The following is a 22466-nucleotide window of genomic DNA, read 5'->3' on the forward strand; positions in this document are numbered from 1 at the left end:
TGAAAACACCTGAAGAATATGTTGAGGCAAGAAGACCCCCGTTTAGTGAAGCCGGGCTCAAACGACTCGTGTATTTGGCGAACAATCGTTACTTGAGTATACTTGCCATGTCGTCTGACTAGGTTACTAGTAGTAGACGGAAAGGTAGAGCTGAAAAATGTTTTTGAATTTACTAAAGCTAAATTTTTGACAGTTGATTACTGTGATTGTGTAGAGAAACATACTGCGATTGGTCAAGCGAAACGTAGAACAGGGGTTACTGAGAGGATATCAAAGTTGCTTTCCTACGAAGGTAATTAAATCCATTTACTAAGGCTGAAAATCAGTACACACATTCTAAATTGAATATAAATAAAAGTTATTATAGTCGGTCAGGTGTATGACGGGACAGAGCCGGTCAGTCGGTTCCAATGAATGTACAGGGTTATTCACTATATTTTGACCCCCTTGTAAACTGCTTTATTTACAGAATTAGAAAAAAATGTAAAATACAAAAGTTATTCGATTTTTTAATTATGATTTTTTGACATAATGTATATCGTACTAGTGACGTCATCCAACTGGGCGTGATGACGTAATGAACTTTTTTGTTTAATGAGAATAGGGGTCGTGTGCTAGCTCATTTGAAAGGTTATTCAATTATCTATACAGTACTATAAAAATTAAGATAATTATTTATACAGGGTGTCCAAAAAACATTTTTGGATTCCCTGTATAATTAATGACGTTAATGTTTATATTACTGAATAGAGAATTGAATAACCTTTCAAATGAGCTAGCACTCGACCCCTATTCCCATTAAAAAAAATAGTCGATTACGTCATCACGCCCAAATGGATGACGTACCTAACTAGTACGATATATATGTCAAAAAATCATAATTTAAAAATCGATTAACTTTTGTATTTTAAATTTTTTTCTAACTCTGTAAATAAAGCAGTTTATAAGGGGGTCAAAATATAGTGAATAACGCTGTACATTCATTGGGGCCGACCGACCGGCTCTGTCCCGTCATACAGCTGACCGACTATAATAACTTTTATTTATATTCAATTTAGAATGTGTGTACTGATTTTCAGCCTTAGTAAATGGATTTAATTACCTTCGTAGGAAAGCAACTTTGATACCCTCTCAGTAACCCCTGTTCTACGTTTCGCTTGACCGACTGCAGTATGTTTCTCTACACAATCACAGTGATCAACTGAGAAAAATCTAGCTTTAGTAAATTCAAAGAGATTTTTCAGCGCTGCCTCTTGAACTATAGATACATTTACTGGGGGCCCACATTATGTGCAGGGCCCATATTCAGACCATTTCATCTTATAGTAACCCACTCGCACGGCATGTCAAGTATACGCAAGTAACGATTATTCGCCAAGTACACTTAACTAGTCGTTTGAGCCCGGCTTGAGGTGTGGGTGCACCATGCTCGCTTCTCGTTTTGCCTCTCTTTGTGCCTTTCCTTGCTTTAGATACACCTGGCAACTTGCACGACAAGGCGCACCGTGTAAACGCGCCATTTATAAAAACCAATACACCGCAGCAGCAGTTTAGCGATGTAAATTTTGTGAATTCCCTATGAGTCCGATATCGACGTCTGACAGAAAAAGAATGCATACACTGTGATCACTTTTTTAGCGTTTGTAACTTATTGTTGGTCTTTCAAAAAATAAATATTAAAAAAACTGCACTATCAGCATGGATTTGGAATAAGCAAATGTTTATCTGAATTTTATATTGGGTTTATCAAATTTAAATAAATATTATTGATCATTTATCACAATTGAATAAGGTATACTCCATAATTTACACTTGTGATATAACAGTGAACATATAGACTTAAAATGCTTTTTTAATTTTATTTTAACATTTACCTTACAGCTGTATGTAAAATGTGATCACAGTTAAACAATAATCTATCGCAGCGAGCGTTTTGTTAATTTTTTGTCCCTCCCTTCATGTCTTCACAATACATGTTTCATTAAAATTTATGCTCTATGTGTAAATAACCCTTTATTCCTCTATAAAGCCAAAAATATACCTTAAACTACATCACAGACTTTTTAAGTACATATTGCCTCTTTTAAAATATACAACCCTTTCTAAAAAGGAGTCTAATATAATCTTTCTATGCAGTACTTCCTAAAATTTTTTAAAATAAAGAAACAAATAACAATAAAAATGGATAGCTTCAATGATCTGGGATGGTTTGTGCAAAAAGCTATAGGTCTGGATCCCGCATAAGAAAAAAAAGTTGATTAATAGCATGCTGAAAATTTGTTAATAGTTTAACGGTGTCTAGTCGGACAAACTTTGATATATGGGAACACTGGAACAGGGGCAGTTTTAATTGTGGAACAGGTTAAAAATTTGGAACGTCAGACTACGAAAACTTCAGATGTATTTTGTCGGACAGAATTTCCAATGGATTTGTTGCCCTTTCATTAAACTCTCATGCAAAAATCAGACTGGTGTTTATCACCAACTGCGCATTTTAATGAGTGGAACACGAAGAACATGTCAAATGACAGGAATCATGTTGGTTATGTAGTAATTGTTGCAGTTCCGCAATTTTCTTTTAACTTATGGTTCTCCCCGTATAGTTAAAATAATTTCTCGAAAACGTTGCTAGCTCTTAGACATCGTAAAAAAGTATCACGTCTAATATTTGAACTTTTATGAACTATAAATATACGAACTTTTAATTACAACTTGGTTTATAATTATTGGGAACGTGTCGATATGGCATCATTCAAATTATGGTAACTGCGTCCACGGAACGGAAATAATGAAAAATCGGTAATAAACCCTAAAACTAATTTTCTTTAATTGAGTACCAAGCCAATATCGAAGAAGAGACCCCCTAAAAATGTGTTGATTTAATCCCAGTCAGCGGGGGAAAATTGGCCAGTTGTGCACAGTTCGTTGAGCGAAGAAGGTATTCTTCTTTTGGTAGCAAAGGGCTACCCTGCGTCCCATGACGGGATCCAGACATCATCGTTCCTGAGCTGCTCTGCTAGGAGGTGATGTCCTTGCTATAGACTACAGCAATCCTGCTGCATTGTACGTCTCTGAGAGGGAGTTTTAAAGTACATTTTACGTTGCTGTGGTATCACCAGATACCCTTTTTCTCCAAATAACTTTTAACGTCGCGAAGTGCAAGCGCGAATTTGCAAAGACATTGGGTCTTTAATCGTATAGACATTAATTTTAAACATATCTCTATATAGACCAGTAAGGATCTGTGAAAAAACGTATATTTTTGGATGTGAAAGGTGGCATTCGGATTTTTGCAGATAAAGTTAGGTGACACCTTCAGTAATAATAATTGACCTATGCTCCTTCTCAAATATGCCCGGAACATTAATAAAAAAATTAAAATATTTAAAAATTTCGAAAAACGTCGATTTTTTTCTGCTTTCTTTTCTTATAACTTTAAAACGATTCGTTTTGGAATAAAGTCGTAGAGAAATAAAATAAAGATAATTGAATTTTGTATGATATACGACTGGTCAAAAATGTTTTAACGTATTACCTTTTCTGCAATATAGCAATAAATACAAAATAAGAGGGCAAAATACGCCTGTTGTTATTCAATGTTTTTAACCATTTTGGTGGCACCTAGAACCTTAGTAATTCGCTTAGGAAATTCTTTGTAATATACTTAAACCGTGTACCAAATTTCATTAAAATCGACCTAATAGATTTTGCATAATAAATTTGCAATCTAAATGTTTTTAAAAAAGTTCAAATTTTTTAAAATCTTTCTGAATAAAAAGTACATAGACCATTTAGAAGTTGTCTAATTTTTTTACATATAAAGAGGTGCTCTACCTATCTAATACACTTTACATAATTAAAATTGATTATTTAAGGGGCCTCAGCAATGTTTTAAATTTATAAACAATTTTTTGGCTTATAAACAAATAGCTTTGTTTAATAATAAAAAAAGTTAATTTTTAGCAATGCAAATAATTAAAACCGGTATAATTTGACTTAAACTTTCAAATGCTGTCAGCAGAATTGCTATTTTATTTTTTAATTAAAATTATTCGCGTTCAAAAATTGCAATTTTTCGAATTTTTGAAAGTTTATCTCGAAAACTATGCATCCTACGAAAAAACTTGTAAGAACATTTTTTGCTTAGAATTACCCAAGAAATACAAAAAAATGTTTTATTTTGCGAAAAATCGATGTTATGTAATTCCTCAAGTTCTTTGTTTATAACAATCTTATCGACATCCGGATCAACTTTTACCCAAAAAATCGTGTTCTACGGGTCAAAAAATACATAAAAATCTTGGGTAAGTTCATCTAAATAAAGGAGCCCGTAGCACCCCCTCCTGGCCACAGGACTAATTTGTTTATAAGCCAAAAAATTGTTTATAACTTTAAAACATTGCTGAGGCTGCTTAAACAATCCGATTTCAATTCTGTAAAGTGCATTAGATAGGTGGAGTGCTTCTTTATATTTAAAAAAATTGACAAATCTTTGTATGTTCTAGTTTTTGTTGTGCAAGATTTGAAAAAATTTTAATTTAAAAAAAAAAATTTAGATTGCAAAATTATTATTCAAAATCTAGTAAGTCAATTTTAATGAAATGGTGTACGGTTTTAGCACATTACAAAAATTTTCTAAGCGAATTAGGAAGGTTCCAAGTGTAACCTAAGTGATGGAAAATCATTGAATAAGGACAGGCTTGTTTTGCCCCCTTATTTTATATTTATTGCTATTTTGCGGCAAGGGTGATAAATTAAGACATTTTTAACCAATCGCATCTGATAGAAAATTTAATTATCTTTGTTTTATTCCTATACGACTTTGTTCCAAAATGAATCGTTTTAAAGTTATAAGCAAAAAAAGTAGAAAAAAACGAAATTTTTTTAAATTTTTAAATATTTTATTTTTTTTTTATTAATGTTCCGGGCATATTTGAGAAGGAGCATAAATCAATTATTATTAATGAAGTTATCGGCTAACTTTATCCGCAAAAATCTGAATGCCACCTCTCACATCCACCTAAAAACAGATCCTTACTGGTCTAATATTTTTCTGTGTTGTATCGTATTATAATAATAATTATTGCATGTGTTTAGTGATCATTTTTGGAAAACTGTATTAGCTATTTTTTATGCGGTATTTTAGCAATACCTAATACATATTATTGACATATTATAAATCCATATATTGATTTTACGATTTTATTGATTTTAATAGTGTGCCTTTCTCGTAATAAACGCTTGTTAATATTTTCCTTCATTATACTCTGGTATCATTGACCTACCGAAGTTCAATATTGTTTTTGCCCTAATATTTTTATGACCAATAATTCTTTCTTTTAAAATACGTGTCATTTACGAGGTATCGTATCATATTCACTTCGGAGATTTTATCATCTCAGATGGTTAGAGTGTTATTAATTATTGTTTTGATTCATTTACGATATTTTTAACAGCTGATTTGGTTATTTTAGGTCAAGTACAATATTGTATGTAATTTCGTAAAAGGGTTTTTCTCAGCTTTTATAATTGTGTCTATTTGTCGTGATTGTCAAAAATATTGTGTAAATTTGTGAATAATTGGTCGTTTCAACATTAAATAATGTATTTTAAGCTATTTTTTTTTTTGTTTCATTTTACTTGATCTTAATTAGAATAATACAGTCCACTTGCTTCGTATAATATGTTAGTATACACTTAATTCGAAGGGGAAAAACCAGCGTGTTCTAGACTGAACTTACATATCTAACCTCCCCTTCTGATGGCCTCAAATGTGTATTTAGAGGCCATCTCTGTGCAGAAAACAACAGTAATAGCAGTCTGATTTTTGCATGAGATTTTAATGAAAGGGTAACAAATCAATTGGAAGTTCTGTCCGACAAAATACATCTGACGTTTTCGTAGTTTGACGTTCCAAATTTTTAACCTGTTCCACCATTAAAACTTCCCCTGATCCAGTGTTCCCATATATCAAAGTTTGTCCGACTAGACACCGTTAAGCTATTAACAAATTTTCAGCTTGTTATTAATCAACTTTTTTTTCTTATGGGGGATCCAGACCTACTAGTAAATTAGACAAATAGATGGACGAAAAGGCGGGAAAAAATAATACAAAATCTATTATTTTTATATCAAGACCGAAATATCCGATAGGTACTGCAAAAGTAAATGTATATAAGAATATTAATAGCAAGTTGGGATTCGTGATTGAGAGATGTTCAATCGATTTTCTAGGTTGTTTGAATCAAAAAGATTATGTAATGTTCTATAAAAAATAAATTTTTTAAAAGGTCAGTAGACTCAGATGGGCAGGGCAGTGTTTATGGGAAAGTGTTTCAGCAGTGGCGGCTGGTCAGAGGAGGCAAGGGAGGCTTAGCATCCCCATAAAGTTTTTTCACATGCTACACTGTTTTGTTTACTTTGCTATTTTGCTTCGCGTTAGAGATATCGGAAAAAGTTATTTGAACAAGTTGTTCCAAATAATGTTCTAACCCCACATACAAAATTTCATTACAAAATTCGCACTTTTAGTTTATTCATTATTTGTAGTCAGGATCCTAAAACTGGACCGGAGGCTGCTGGCCGGAAAGTCTCACTTGCTAATGCTCCGCGCATCCCAGCAGCGGTTAAGGAGACCCGGTCTCCTTAGCGCTGCATTATCGCCTAACGCACACGCCGCCCGGAGATTTAGCAAGGGCGGCTAATCGGCCAGCAGCCTCCGCTCCAATTTTAGGATCCTGACTACAAATAATGAAAAAACTAAAAGTGCGAATTTTGTGATGAAATTTGGCATATGGGGTTAGAATAATATTTGTAACAACTTGTTCAAATAACTTTTTCCGATATCTGTAATACTAAGCAAAATATCGGTAATTTACCGTGTTTTTGGATTCGCAGTAGCCCGCTTTTAGAATTAAAAAACTTCAGTTGAGTATCTTAAAAAATGTGAACCTTCAACCTGTATGGACTGCAAAACTTCAAATCTGTATTTATTTTGATATGCATATCTACTTACAGAGATGGAATTTTTAACAAATAAACGAGACAAACCTTGGTAATATACTTTTACAATTAGATTAACTATTTTTAAAATGATATGATATTATGAAATTATGAATTATGATGATATTATAAAATGTAAATAAAAAATGGTCAAAAAAATGGGGCCTTAAATTAGATTTTTTTGGAGGATTTTTTTTAGTGTAAATTTGTCTAGATATTTTACAGTTAGGTATGCCTCCCCTATTGTAAAAATCACGAGCCGCCACTGTGTTTCAGTGTATTTTGGGAAAGGCCATATGGGAGAAGGTCTGTAGGACGACCTAAAAAAAGGTGGAGAGATGCAGTCAGAGAAGATCTAGAGAAAATGGGAGTGAGACAATGGGAAATAGTTGCACAGGACCGACAAACATGGAAGGCAATAGTAAACATGGCAAAGACTCACGAAGAGTTGATGATGTCATCACAGTACAATCAGTGGTAAGAAATACTCTTAAAAGATAATTTTGGCTGTTATGTTGACAATTTAGGAACGTTCGCTCCTGTTTACAGATAATTTTCTTGCTTTAAGTGGTAAGAAATACTCTTAAAAGATAATTTTAGAATTACTTTGGTTGTTATGTTCATTATGTTGATAATTTAGGAACGTTCACTACTGTTTACAGATAATTTTCGTGCTTTAATTTGTTCTTATTACTAGATGAAATAACCTCACTGTTGCAGACTTCCTTAATTTAAAAAAGAAGAATAATCAGAAGCTCAAGTACCAGTCCAAAAGTAATTGACAGATCTCTCCCAGATAACTACCGGGTAGTGATATTGAAAAAGTATCTATTCGTTACAAAGTACTCGTTACTTACGAATACCGAAAGTAATGATTACTATACAGAGAGGCAAATCGTTACTTTGATTACTCTGATTACTTCCTACCAATCGTATCAGAGCGAGTAACGACTATTGTATCTACTTTGATTACTCTGATTACTTCGTACCAATCGTATCAAAGCGAGTAACGACTATTGTATCTACCGTACATATCGTATCAGAGCGAGTAACGACTATTGTATCTACTTTTATTACTCTGATTACTTCGTACCAATCGTATCAGAGCGAGTAACGACTATTGTATCTACAACCAGTACACTTGATTACTTTCTACCAGTGGCGGCCCGTGAGGTAGTGCCATAGAGCCATGGCACTACCTTGCTAACTATCCATAAACATATTTTTTATCTTCAAAACTTTTTAATTCCTATTAATTTTTTTGTGTGTATTTCTTTTGATGTTCATAAATTATATAAAATATGGCAACTATGGGCGCAATACCATCCCTGCCGACAGCGGAGAGTATTCGACAGGAGAATCTCCTTCGCGCCGAAGTCAGTACTGGCACGAGTAAAGAGAGAAAGATTTTACGAGCATTATATGTAAGTGACAGAGAATGGGCTATATTGGACTATTAGTATACCTTAACATTAGAATCTCTGTGCCAGGCACGAGGGTATGAAGCCAGGTCTATTTATTTTGAGTTTCTTTACGTGCTGGTTTGTCGCTTTTATTATGTATATTTTCTGTTAAAAAGTTTTTGTATTTATAATTAAACTTTTGGTGCATCATGATCGTGGGTATTTTGATAATATTTTGATTATTTCTTAAGTTTAATTTATTAATTGACAATAAAGATTAGTATTTTAAAAATTTTTTTGGTGGTTTTTCGCTAGAAAAAAAACTACAAATGTTATAAGGTGTTGTGGAGCTTTCGAGTTAGCTTTAAGAGGTCACGACGAAAAAGAAAATTCAGAAAATAGAGGCATATTTAAGGAGCTGGTCAATTTTAGCGCCGAATTAGACAACGACTTAAAGGTTCATATTATTCAAAGTACCAGATCTTTCAAAGGTCTACCTTCTCCGGACATTTAGTTGCTTCTAATTTATTTATGTCGGAGAAGTTTTCTGCTTATAAGCATCAGTTCTCCGAATCATTTCTTAATGAACCATGGAGACAATTTTAATTTTTAAGCAAAACTCGGTTTAAAACTGAATTAGAAGTAGGTACTGTATTAGCGAGGCGAATTAAGTACTACCTCTGGGGCTGTTTCGCTATCGGTTTTATTGTAGAGGGAAGGTTCAAAAAGCACATTTGAAGAAACTATTAAACTTTTAAGTATTTTAGTTACCATTCCTATATCAACATCTGAAGCAGAACGCTGTTTTTCGATGTTTACATCGAAACCTAGTGCTTTAGGTATGCTATCTGCAGAAAAGCATTTTGTAAATTGTATTGATAATTTTAATTATAAAGTCATTGAAAACTTTGCAACCAAAAAATAGAAGAATGAACTTCATATATCGTAAACTTTAAAAGTGACATTACAAAAATTTGTGCATGTGTGTGAATAATGAAATAGTATTATTTTTATAAATTGGTAAATAGAGACTAAATCGTAATAACAATTTTCAAGCACTATCAGCAGTAAATGCTGGTGGTAGGTTAAGAGGTTTTTATTATTAATTAATTTACGGAACTGTTTTGATCAATGTTGGACAATTGCTTGGCACCTCAGATCAATAAACTTAAGATATGTACATAAGATAAAAGTATCCGCGCATATTTTTTTTAGTTTTTGTTGTCAGTATACCTTTTTTTGACAATATCGTGAATCCGTCACTAAAAATTTTGGCGGCTGCCCGAGTTGTGGCACTACCTTCTTAAAGTGGTACGAGCCGCCACTGCTTTCTACCAATCGTATCCCAGCGAGTAACGGACGGGACCGGTATTTTACGAGTGTTATCGAATATCGTTATCGGTATGAAGCGTTTTAAGGGTGTGAGTGTGAGGAGAATGTAGAAGATGAAACAGAGGGAGGTATAATGGTATACGTAAAATATATATACTATTTTTTTATCTAGATCTACGCGATTTGCCGATGTAGATTAGATAGTAGATAATTCACAGAATGAAAATAAAAATAAAACCTACCTACTGAGAAATACGATTCTCGATATCATTACCGGTACTCAAATACAAAAGTAATCAAAGTAACGAATACTGTAAATGATTACTTTATACAAAAGTAACGATTTGTAACGATTACTCGAAAGTAACTATAATCAACATCACTACTACCGGGGCTAAAACAGAGTGATGGGCTGGCTCCGACTCTGTGTAAAATATGTATGAATTATCTTATAAGAAAAACGTCTGTAATAATTGTTTGATTGTGCTTAAGAATGGATAATGACAGAACACCTAGTAGAACTATAGTGGACTACTAAAGAGATATTTTTAAGGCGGACAACTGAAGGAGAACAGATAGGGTCAGAGATATTTGGAAGGGGAGGCCATGACCTGGCTTAAGCTGTAGCGCCATAGGAGGGACAGAAAGAGAGAGAGACACATCTGGAGTGCAGAAACTATTCTCGGAAGTCAATTTTAAATGTTTCGATTATTCAAGCTTTTCCCAATTACGAATCACAACTTTTTAAAATCATAAATCAATGACGTGATGATGCGACTTTTACAAAGTAGATTAGAAAAAATTATATGTTTTATTATTTTTTTTTTTCGTCTATATGCTTTTATATAAAATTGTATAAAGTAAAGATTTTAGACCAACACACTCCGCACACATTCAACATTAAGTAGTTTACGTTTGTGAACTCCTATACACTGAATTTGTTAAAACATCTTTAATGGTAATCTGGTCGTAGGGTGTCGTAAACTTTTTCCCCGGCTATCCACGTAGATCGTAATTGCAAATGGCTATCTAGTACAATAAAATCAGCATCTGCGCCTGCGTTTAGGCGTCCTTTTCTATCGTCTATTCCTAAAACTTTAGCCGGGTGTAAGCTGGCTGCTTCTAAAGCATATTCCCATGGGCAACCTACAAAATATTTGTTCGTTTCAATACGATTACCGATTAGGCACCTTTCATACTAAAGTAATAAATATTTATTAAAAATGTATAAACATTTTCAATTCCGTTGAAACCTGAAAACGCAGCAGCATTTTATTCTAGTTCTATTAGAGAGTGCAGCAAACGTCTACACCGGTTTCGGGACTTTTTTACCCCTCGTCAGTAGACACACATGCTCTTTTCTCTGACTGAACCAGGATACTCCGACGCGTGCAGTCTCGGATTGCAACGAACGAAAATATCATTCTACATCCCATCAGATTGAAAACAGTGGGAACTTCTCGGCTAACAACCTCCGAGGCCTTTAAAAATTATAAGCCATACGGGTGCCAAGACTATGCTGCTGTCCTAAGCAAGAAGGTAGTATCTCCAATTTTTACAATTTTCGAGTTTGCTCTTTTATATGGGTTCTTATACAATTATTAATATACCTAACAAAGTTATAAAGAAGTAAGCCTTCATTCCTGGGCCTGGTAGACTATTAAAATTGCAGTAACTCAACTTTTTGTTAGGCATTACTTAGTTAAAAGGCAGTAAGTATCTTATACAAGCCTAAAAGGCAGTATCTCCTACAGAAAAAAATGGAGATAATGCTTTTTAATCTAGCAACTGCTTAACTGCTTTTAAGCAAGGTTGTAAGAACATACCTTGCGTAAAAGCAGTAACCGCCATTTTCATTAAAATTTATAAAAATATCTTATAAAAAAATAAACTTATTCAATGATAAGAAAAAGCACTATAACGCAGTTAAACAATTCTAGAATCCATAAATATTTTCATGGTGGCTCAGCCTTGTTTATTAAAATCTGCATTATCTCGAAACTTACATTTGCGGAGATACTGCCTTCTATCTTAGGACGGCAGTATAGGAAGATGAGGGAATTTTACAATTTGTAATTCACGTCCCATCTGCTCAGCGTGGTAGGTTTCAGGTTGCAACGAAATTGAAAATGTTTATAAATTTTTAATGTTTAATTTATTTACTCTATTTGGGGTACGTACGAAACCTTCTCGTTGGAGCTTTACTACGCTGAGCTGACGGGACGTGAATTACAAATTTTAAAATTCCCTCAGCTTCTGATAGTCTTGGCACCCGTATGGCTTATAATTTTTAAAAGCCTCGGATGGTGTTACCAGAGAAGGTTCCCACTGTTTTCAATCTGATGGGAAGTAGAATGATATTTTTTAATGACGTTTTATGTATTATTAGATTGAAAACTTAGTCTGTTAATAAATATATACCATAAACGATACTCTAGTATAAGTAAGAAATAATATAACAGAAATAAATAAGAATAATTCGCCGTAAAACGAAATCAAGAGACAGTTGCAAAAATACAGGTCATAAATGTAATCACATATTCTGAGACCAAAAATAGTTCCATTGAACCTAACTTACATTAGTACAAATATGTATGCACATAAAAAAAGTTACAGCCCTTTGAAGTTGCAAAATTAAAATCGATTTTTTCCAATATATCGAAATCTATTAGAGCTATTTTATTGAAAATTTACACGTGGCATTATTATGGCAGTAGTATCTTAAGAAAAAATTATTGTGAAAATTAGATACCTCATAAAAATTTTATAGGGGTTTTGTTCCTTTAAACCCCCCCCCCAAACTTTTTTTGTACGTTCCAATTTAATTATTATTGTAGTACCATTAGTTAAACAAACACAATGTTTTAAAAACTTTTTTTCCTCGTAGTACTTTTTCGAAAAGTCGAGTTTTTATCGAGATCTGTATCCAAATCCACCACATATTTGTATATGGTTAAGTACGATTATGGAGACTTGGTGATAATATGAAAATTTATTTATGATTTACATTTTTAGGTATATTTTGAACCATATTAAAAAAGAAGCCACATCTCTATAAAAGGTGTCTTATCGAAAAAATACAAAGAGGCAAAAAAGTTTTAAAAGCACTGTGTTTAACTAATGGTATCGCAGTAATAGTTTAATTGGAACGTACACAAACATTTGGGGGGTTTAAAGGAACAAAACCCCCATAAAATTTTTATATAAACATATTAAAAAAGAAGCCTCAACTCGATAAAAAGTTTTAAAATATTGAATTTAACTAATGGTACCACAATAATAATTTAATTGGAACGTACACAAAAGTTTGGAGGGGGGGGTTTAAGAGAACAAAGCCCCCATAAAATCTTTATGGGATGCACAACTTTCACTATAATTTTTCTTTAGGATGTTGCAGCCTTAGAGGTGTCACCAGGGAAATGGACCAATAAGTTTTCAATTTAAAAATCTTTTAGTAATATTTTTAATATTTTTCAGTATTATTAATATTGCTATTAGGATTGAAAACTTTACCTTTGAAATATAATGTCTCTTCATTTCGTTTTATGGCGAATTTTTCTGTATTAGTTTTACTCCTGAGTATCGAGACCAAGTTTTCGTTGGAATTTTGCCACGCTGACAGAAATCTGAACTGCAAAGCTTTTTAATGGAAAATTATTTGAATTGCTGCAGCTCCAAGCCAAAAGAGGTAATTTCACGCACCTCGCCAAAAATTACCAGAGAACCGCAGCTCTCGTTAGTGGCGCACAATACCCCTACATGCGACACTATACATATATACACGAAATTTTCGACTTTCTAAATCTGACCAAATCCCATCTTAAAGTTTAGGAAAAGACTCGCCCATCCATATGTCAAATCTCCATTTTGGTCCAAGGGTGTGGATTTTACGGCCCATTTAGGGTCTGTTTTTCGTTCTCGTCCCCAAACCTAAAACTCCCAAAAATTTCAATAAAAGTCCGGCCTTTGCGGCTTCTGATAGTACTGATCATTACCTTTCCAACGCATGTCTAATTTTGAAAATCGGATATACCATTCAAAAGTTACCGAGCTCAGAAGTATGACTCCATTTTTATTTAAAAAGGGGAAAATGTTTGTGGATATGTATGTATGTATGTGTGTGGAAAAGATACACCGATCTGAATTTTTTTCTACGTTTCAAGAGGGGGTCAGTGCGGATTCAAAACCGGTGTAGTTTGTGACTTTTGACCACCCATAAGCCAGCTATAGGGTTTGGTCGATACAAAATTGCATATTTTTTGGACGTATATATCTTAGGTTCAAGGAGAGACAGGAAAACCGCAAATACACCAAATCAATAACGTTGAGTTAAGCTTTCAAATGGTGCCTAAGCAGGTAGGATCAGACATACACATGGCTCATTATAGCCGAAAAACTGAAAAACTAAACTTTGAAAATTTTGGTTTTTTGACCATTACTCAAAATTTCAACCTGCGAATTACGCCAATAACTGAGGGTTTGTAGGAGGATACTTGACGCGTCTAACAGTGTATACCTCATATCTGGGAAAATTCGAATTTTTATAATATAAATATGTAGATGGTTTTGCTTGTTTTCGATTCAGAGGGTTGCATAATCGCTGGACAGCTGTTTCCACCATTTCAGGCTTCCTCAACAGCGCTAGCATGCACTCCTCTGAATCGAAAAATAGCTCAACCATCAATTTAAGGGGAATTTCAAAAATCATTGAATTTCCCATTGGGACGAGATACAGCGACATCTCTTAACAAATTGAAGAGTCTCAAATGCAGAATTCACCACTCAATAAAATTAAAATGGTAAATAGTCATTTAAATCTGAGACTCTTCGTGTTGAAAGTTCTTTCTGGTACATCCTTAATCTGCAACTTTTACAATTTATAAGACCGCAGACGACGAATATAGAAAACAAAAAGGACTCCTTGCAATCACATTCCGTTTTCATTCGTCTAGGAAAAGGACAGAAGAGGAACTTTCTAGAATTGTTATGTTATAGACTTCATAAGTTTGATCAAATCTATTTCTTATGGGGAAAACGGTTTTTCAAGCTCAATAATTCCTGTAATACCCTCAGTTATCATACTTGACCTTGAATTCATCAGATACTACTTGTGATAACGTTTCAAACTCATGTTTAATGATAGAAATCGGTTAAACCGTTCAGAAGTAATCGAGCTCCAAAAGTATAATCCATTTAACCATAACCGCCGAAATGGTTTATGTAGTTGTAGTGGTTACGACGCTAAGATTGATCGTGCAATCCGAGTTCATTTGCCGGCCATAATTATTAAGATGGCTGGGATATGAACACGGATTGTCTTATCACAAGTCTGGTATCGTAACTACTAGATCATTTGGGAGAGAATGCAAAAAAGGTGACCATTTATAACGCTTAACGTGTAATCGAGAAACATTACATTTAACTTCATACATTTAATTTATAAAAAACTCCTGATACAAGAATAAAAAACCGCTAAACGCCGTAAAAATAAGTGGCGCATACAATACTCCAGCTACAAAAGAGCTGATATGAGTATTACGTGGCGCGAAAATGTATTTTCATTTTGATGGAAAATAAAATTCTAGTTTTATTTTGAACGATTTTTTCCATAATATTTGCTAAATTGGAAGTAAAACGCGCCACAAAAGAGTCTCAAAATGCAAACTGTATCAAAGTTACTCTTTTGTGGCGCGTTTTATTTCAAATTTAGCAAATATTATGGAAAAAATATTTCAAAATAAAACTAGAATTTTATTTTCCATCAAAATGAAAATACATTTTCGCGCCACGTAATACTCATGTCAGCTCTTTTGTAGCTGGAATATTGTATGCGCCACTCATATTTTTACGGCGTTTAGCGGTTTTTTATTCTTGTAATATTTACTTAATATTGTGAGTATTATTTTACCTGTAGCATTGATGAAAAACCTGACGCATTCAATCATACTGGCAACGCTTCCACAAAGAGTGTTAGTACCTGCTACAAAAGCCATGCCGCTCCTTATTTCTACGTCCATCTGTCCGATTTTATGTCGCCCATCCTTCAAACCCAATGCCGATAAGGCATCCGTTACTAACACCAAACCTGAAAAAAAAAAATTAAGTCCAAACATAACCTAAAATATTATGGAGTTGGGTAAAAATTCCGCTATCACCGGTACATAAAGTCACTCTTACCATCAGGATGTACCTTATAAGCTATCCTCAGAGCCGAGGGATGTGTGTGTATTCCGTCTGATATGATGCCAAAGAATAAGTCTTTACTAGGAAATTGATCGGATGTTAAAAGGCCAACTAGTCCGGGATCTCGATGATGAAACTAAAACAAGTTGTTACTGTTAAGTTTTATTAAAAAAATACAAGTGGAGGAATTGTTCTGAGAGTTTTTAATTGTATAGTGGGCTTTGTCATTGGCAATGAAGTTATTTGTAGCAAGAAGTCCTCAAGTTCAAGGCTATTCAAAAATACTCTCTGGTGTTCTATTTTTTTCTGCAGTGACTTTTGCACAGCATTTATCATTTTCATTTTACATGTTTTTATTTTTTTTTGTGAAATAATCTTTACTTATATACTATGTATTTGAAGTACTATGTTATCTAGAAACAAATACCTATAGGTGCACACTTAACCCACAAAATTATAAAAATAAATGTACTTTATAGATAAGATATATTTTTAATTTTATTAAATGTACGTTTTACTAGGAGTAGATAAATGTATTTTGTCTTAAAAATTATATTAAGCAATATTAATTTTAAAGCAATTTAATAACAAATACATATCAATTAAATAAAACACTAAATAAAGTATTTAAACAACAAATTGAAACTATTTGTTTTAAAGTCAATAGCATAAAAAAATTCAATGTAAAACGAATAATGTTTAAATTGTTTTAATTTTTTTGTTGTTTTTTTTTTGTAGTCAGTGTTATCACCTCTAGTTCTTATGCAAGCTTCAGTTTTCGTGGGCACGCTCTTAATCAAATTATAATTTGATAATTATTATCATTTTATTGTGGTAGCTTTCTCCATTCCTCAACAGCAGCTTGTACACTAGCCGTGCGGTGTTGTGTGATTATCCCGGCGAGCTCTAATTTTTCTTTTAAGCATATCCCACAAATACTCTATGGGATTAAGGTCGGGTGAGCAAGCAGGCCACTTCAAACAAGGGATACTTTCTGCTTCAATGATGTCTCTAGTCACTCTAATGGTATGTGGAGGTCCATTATCATGCATGAAAATTAAATTTTCTCCTGTTGCACCTCTCCACAGCCTAACTACAGGTTATATCTGATACTGATACTGGGTGTTTTATCTATTTTGCCATTTTCTTATTTGGTTCATAACTTTTTAACCACACCGTATATTTATTTTATATTTGGCACGCAAATATCCTTTAAGGTGTACAATAAATTAATTTATTTACAAATGTAAAAAATCCAGGCCCGGATTAAAAAATATTGGAAAAATATTCCGACCCAAAAACAACACCCTGTACATTAAATTTTTTTAACATGGATTTTTTAGTTAAAAAGAGGATGAAAAACTAAATATAGTGGTATACTTTGAATTTTCGGCAAAATGATTTTTCTGGTCAAATTTTGAATTTGAATTCTGAAATTATGTGAATTGCGAGAGCTCTAAGTAGAAAAAAAATGAAATACAACTTACAACTTGTTAACCGCACTGTATATTTATTTTATATTTAACACGCGAATATTCTTTTAGGTGTCCAATCAATTATTTTATTTACAATTATAAAAAATCCAGGTCTGGATTAAAAAATATTGTAAAAATGTTCCGACCCCAAAAAACAGCCTGTATATTAAATTTTTTTTAAATGGATTTTTTTGTTGAAAAGAGGATGAAAAACTAAATTTAGTGGTATACGTGGAATTTTCGGCAAAATGATTTTTCTGGTCAAATTTTGAATTTGAATTCTGAAATTATGTATGTGAATTGCGAGAGCTCAAGTAGAAAAAAAAATTAAATACAACTTACAACTTGTTAACCGCACTGAATATTTATTTCATATTTAACACGCGAATATTCCTTTAGGTGTCCAATAAATTATTTTATTTACAATTATAAAAAATCCAGGTCTGGCTTAAAAAATATTGTAAGAATATTCCGACCCAAAAGAACACCCTATATATTACATTTTGACACATAACAATTAAATTTTTTAAAATGGATTTTGCATTTGAAAAGAGGATGAAAAACTAAATTTAGTCGTATACTTTGAATTTTCGGCAAAATTATACTTCTGATAAAATTTTGAATTTGAATTCTGAAATTATGTCAATTACGAGAGCTCTAAGTAGAAAAAATTAAAATGCGACTTAATTTTAATTAATACCATTATTTAATCTAAATTGGTAAAATGTTAAAACATTTCAGTGTTTTTTATTATCTGTGACAAATAGTTAATGGCGAATATTCATCTTTAAATATTGAATAAATCATAAAGAGTCAATAAAGAATACATCACTTTAATCAACAAAGTATCTAAAAATTATAACAAAACAGAGAAAATGTGCAGCATAACTATTCAAAACTAAAGTACTTATTCAAAATTACCACCATCAAAAATTATTGTTATGTGTCAAAATGTTAATACTTTACCAATTTAGGTTAAATAATGGTATTAATTAAAATTAAATCATATTTTAATTTTTTTTACTTTGAGCTTCGCAATTCACATAATTTCAGAATTCAAATTCAAAATTTTACGAGAAAAATTATTTTGCCGAAAATTCAAAGTATACCATTAAATTTAGTTTTTCAGCCTCTTTTCAAATTCAAAATCCGTTTTAAAAAAATTTAATATACAGGGTGTTTTTTTTTGGTCGGAATATTTATATAATATTTTTTAATCCGGACCTGGATTTTTTTATTTGTAAATAAATTAATTGATTGGACACCTAAAAGAATATTTGCGTGTTAAATATAAAATGAATATACAGTGCGGTTGACAAGTTGTAAGCTGTATTTCAATTTTTTTCTACTTATTAATTAAAATTAAATCATATTTTAATTTTTTTTACTTTGAGCTTCGCAATTCACATAATTTCAGAATTCAAATTCAAAATTTTACGAGAAAAATCATTTTGCCAAAAATTCAAAGTATACCATTAAATTTAGTTTTTCATCCTCTTTTCAACTGAAAAATCCATTTTAAAAAAATTTAATGTACAGGGTGTTGTTTTTGGGTAGGAATATTTTTCCAATTTTTTTTAATCATGACCTGGATTTTTTACAATTGTAAATAAATTAATTTATTGTACGGCTTAAGTGATATTTTCGTGCCAAATATAAAATAAATATACAGTGTGGTTAAAAAGTTATGAACCAATTAAGAAAATGGCAAAATAGATGAAACACTCAGTACCTTTGTTATTAATGGAGTAAGACCCATTAAGTTTGGTATTTTTGAGACCGCCTAAGTGTCCCCTTTCTGTAGTTAACGTATGTTACTTTCCCAATGAAACACCCTGTATATGTATAAGTTTGGTTGTGTGTATTCACAGGAGGATTAATAAACACAGAGTGACACCGTGTATAAAAAAACAGGCCTCAGGGGCAACACTTCTTTTCTGGTTAAGCTGGTGTATAACGCATGTCCCCCATGGCCAGTGGGAATATTTTTTTTTTCTTGAAAATGGTGGATACGTTATATCCACCATGAGGTGCACATTAAAAACACACACACTTCGCTGCATATTAAAAACTATTAGGCAGATCAGTTGAAATAAAACAAACCCGTCTTCGTTTGTCAATTGGTTCAGTTATCTTCCCTCTACGAGGTTTGGAATCTACGAAAACATTGGATGTAATTCTTGAAATAATTTGTGATTTTAGCTCTTAAAGTTTCCATTTTGAAGAGTTTTGCAATACAACTTTGCAGTGTTTGGAATCTACATTCATCCAAAAGCCGCCAAAACCAGAAGGGACTGAACTAAAAAAAGGATTGAAGGGGGTCTAGGAAGAAAGTTTAAAAATCAGTAAAATGTATAGGGGTATACTATAAGTTGGAGAAGATAATATTAATTTAGAAACCGTAATGGGCAAACATGGCCTGGGAGCGATGAATGAAAATGGAGAGCGCTTTACAAATTTTTGCTCCAATCACCGTTTAGTTATTGGTGGAACCATCTTCCCACATAAAAATATTCACAAGGTAACATGGACTGCCCCTGGTCATACCAGAGAAAACCAAATAGATCACATCGCCATATCAAAAAGATGGAGATCATCTCTTCTTGATGTACGAAATAAAAGAGGAGCAGACATCGCAAGTGACCACCATCTGTTAATTGGTACCATTAAAATCAAGATGGCAAAAAACAAAAACAAAATCACAAGAAACACCAACAGACCCACATATAACCTGAACAAATTAAAAACTCTTCCAGGAAAACACATGTTTAGGGAGGAGCTTCAAGTAAAAACAAGAGAACGTGAAGTAAATAGCTGGGAAGATTTGGCAAATGTTCTGACAGAAATAGCTGAAGACAAACTGGGTAAAAAAGAGAAAGATAGAAAGGAATGGATATCAGATGAAACTTGGAATCTTATCGAGGAAAGAAAACAACGAAAAAAGGATATCTTGCAAGCAAGAACTGTAGAAGGAAGAACGAACCGACAACAAGAATATGAAACACTAAATAAAGCAGTTAAAAGGAATGCAAGAAGAGACAAAAGAAGGTGGGCTGAAGAACTGGCAAAACAAGCAGAAACAGCTGCACAACACAACAGGACTAGAGAGCTGTACCAAATTACCAGACGATTAACAAAAAATGGGCCCAACTGTTCGAACATTGTAAGATCCAAGACAGGTGAATTACTTACTACAACGGATGATCAAGTAGAGAGATGGAAAGAGCACTTTCAGGAGATGCTAGGCACGCCCAGGGATAACGCGGATGAAATTGTCGAAAACCCGCAGAATGTAGACTTGCATATATCTTGCGAGTCCCCTTCCAAAATGGAGATAATAACAGCTATCAAATCTCTGAGAAATAACAGGTCCCCGGGAATCGATAACATTGCTGCCGAACTACTTAAAACTGACCCGCATCTAACCGCTGAACTTTTGCTCCCCATAATCCGAGAGGTGTGGGAAACAAACCGCATTCCAGCGGGCTGGAAAAAAGGTAATATTATTAAGCTTCCAAAAAAGGGCAACCTCACACTGTGCAAAAATTGGAGAGGAATAACCTTGCTTACCGTCATAAATAAAATTTTTACGATCATCATACATAAAAGATTAACAAACAAGGTTGAATTTCGAGCGAATCAAGCAGGTTTTAGACCAGAATCTTCCTGCATAGATCACATTAATACAGTGAGGGTAATAATGGAACAATCGGTTGAATGGAACACACCTCTATACATGGTCTTTGTCGATTTCGAACGTGCCTTTGACAGCCTGTCTCATGCTGCTATATGGAAAATTTTAGAGCTAAGAAACATTCCCCATAAAATAATTTCCATTATAAAGTCACTGTACACTGAGGCGACGTGCAGCGTGACACACAATGGGGTCAACAGTGACGAATTTGACGTACTTACTGGAGTCAGACAGGGATGTGTGCTTTCTCCGTTTCTGTTTAACATAGCTCTGGACTATGTTCTCTCCAAACTAGACTTCGACACAAAAGGGATACAATGGACGTTAACCACACGCCTAAGTGATCTGGAATACGCCGACGATATCTGCCTGTTAGGACAAAGGTTCCAGGATGTGGCCGACCAATTGGAAACACTATCCACTGAGGCCAATAAAATAGGTTTAAAAATCAATATTGGTAAAACCAAGTCGATGAGAATAAATGCAAGGAACAACACGCTATTTAATATCGACAACAAGCAGATTGAAAATGTGGAGAACTTCACGTACCTTGGAAGTGTCATAACAGAAAGCGGAGGTACAGAAGACGATATTCGTATGAGGATACGAAAAGCTCAACAAGCTTTCAGCATGCTTAACCCTGTTTGGAGGTCTGGAGAATATACTACAAGGACAAAGATCCGAATATTCCAGTCAAATGTTATGTCTGTTCTACTCTATGGATGTGAAACCTGGAAAGTGACAAAATACCTTACAGACAAATTGCAGGTCTTTGTTAACAAATGTCTACGTAGAATTGTTCGTATTTTCTGGCCAAACACCATCAGAAACGAAGATCTGCTACACCTGACCCAACAAAAGAGGGTAGAAAATGAAATAAAATACAGAAAGTGGGGGTGAATAGGTCACACACTCCGAAAAGATAGTTCCAGTATTGCAAAAATGCCCTAGAGTGGAATCCCCAAGGAAAGAGAAAAAGAGGTCGCCCAGCACAAACTTGGAGAAGATCCATCATGGACGAGATAAGAAGTCAAGGAAAGTCTTGGAATGAGGTGAAGGCCCTAGCGCAAAATAGAACCCGATGGCGCGTTTTCACTGAAGCTCTATGCTCCACTTAGGAGTTCAAGAACATTATATATATATATATATATATATATATATATATATATATATATATATATATATATATATATTGCCCCAAAAGTAAGCAGAGACTTCTCGTTTAGTGGAGCACTTGATAGCCATAACAGAGATGATCATAAGCACATGTGTGTGTCCAGTAAAGATAGACGCAAAGGCACAAGAGCTTATTGTAAAAGAAATTTTGTCAAACTATATTTTCATCTTCCTACATGGATCGTAATATTTTAGATTACA

At 33.4% G+C, this 22466-nt stretch overlaps 2 protein-coding genes across 2 annotated transcripts in view; both read right to left on the reverse strand.

Annotated features, from left to right (window-relative positions):
* LOC114327693 (brain tumor protein) overlaps positions 1 to 22466 on the reverse strand; it is a 396953-nt gene that overhangs the window by 252753 nt on the left and 121734 nt on the right. The window lies entirely within an intron of this gene.
* Positions 9490 to 22466, reverse strand: part of LOC114327705 (N-acetylglucosamine-6-phosphate deacetylase) — a 39974-nt gene continuing 26997 nt past the window's right edge. Inside the window, exons 5-7 of the mRNA XM_028276404.2 lie at positions 15915 to 16056; positions 15646 to 15822; positions 9490 to 10883 (exon numbers count right to left, since the gene is read on the reverse strand). Coding sequence (XP_028132205.2) covers positions 10690 to 10883; positions 15646 to 15822; positions 15915 to 16056 — 513 coding nt within the window. The 3' untranslated portion in view covers positions 9490 to 10689. The remainder of the gene's footprint in view (positions 10884 to 15645; positions 15823 to 15914; positions 16057 to 22466) is intronic.

Source organism: Diabrotica virgifera, chromosome 7, assembly GCF_917563875.1.
Source record: "Diabrotica virgifera virgifera chromosome 7, PGI_DIABVI_V3a".
NCBI lineage: Eukaryota > Metazoa > Arthropoda > Insecta > Coleoptera > Chrysomelidae > Diabrotica > Diabrotica virgifera.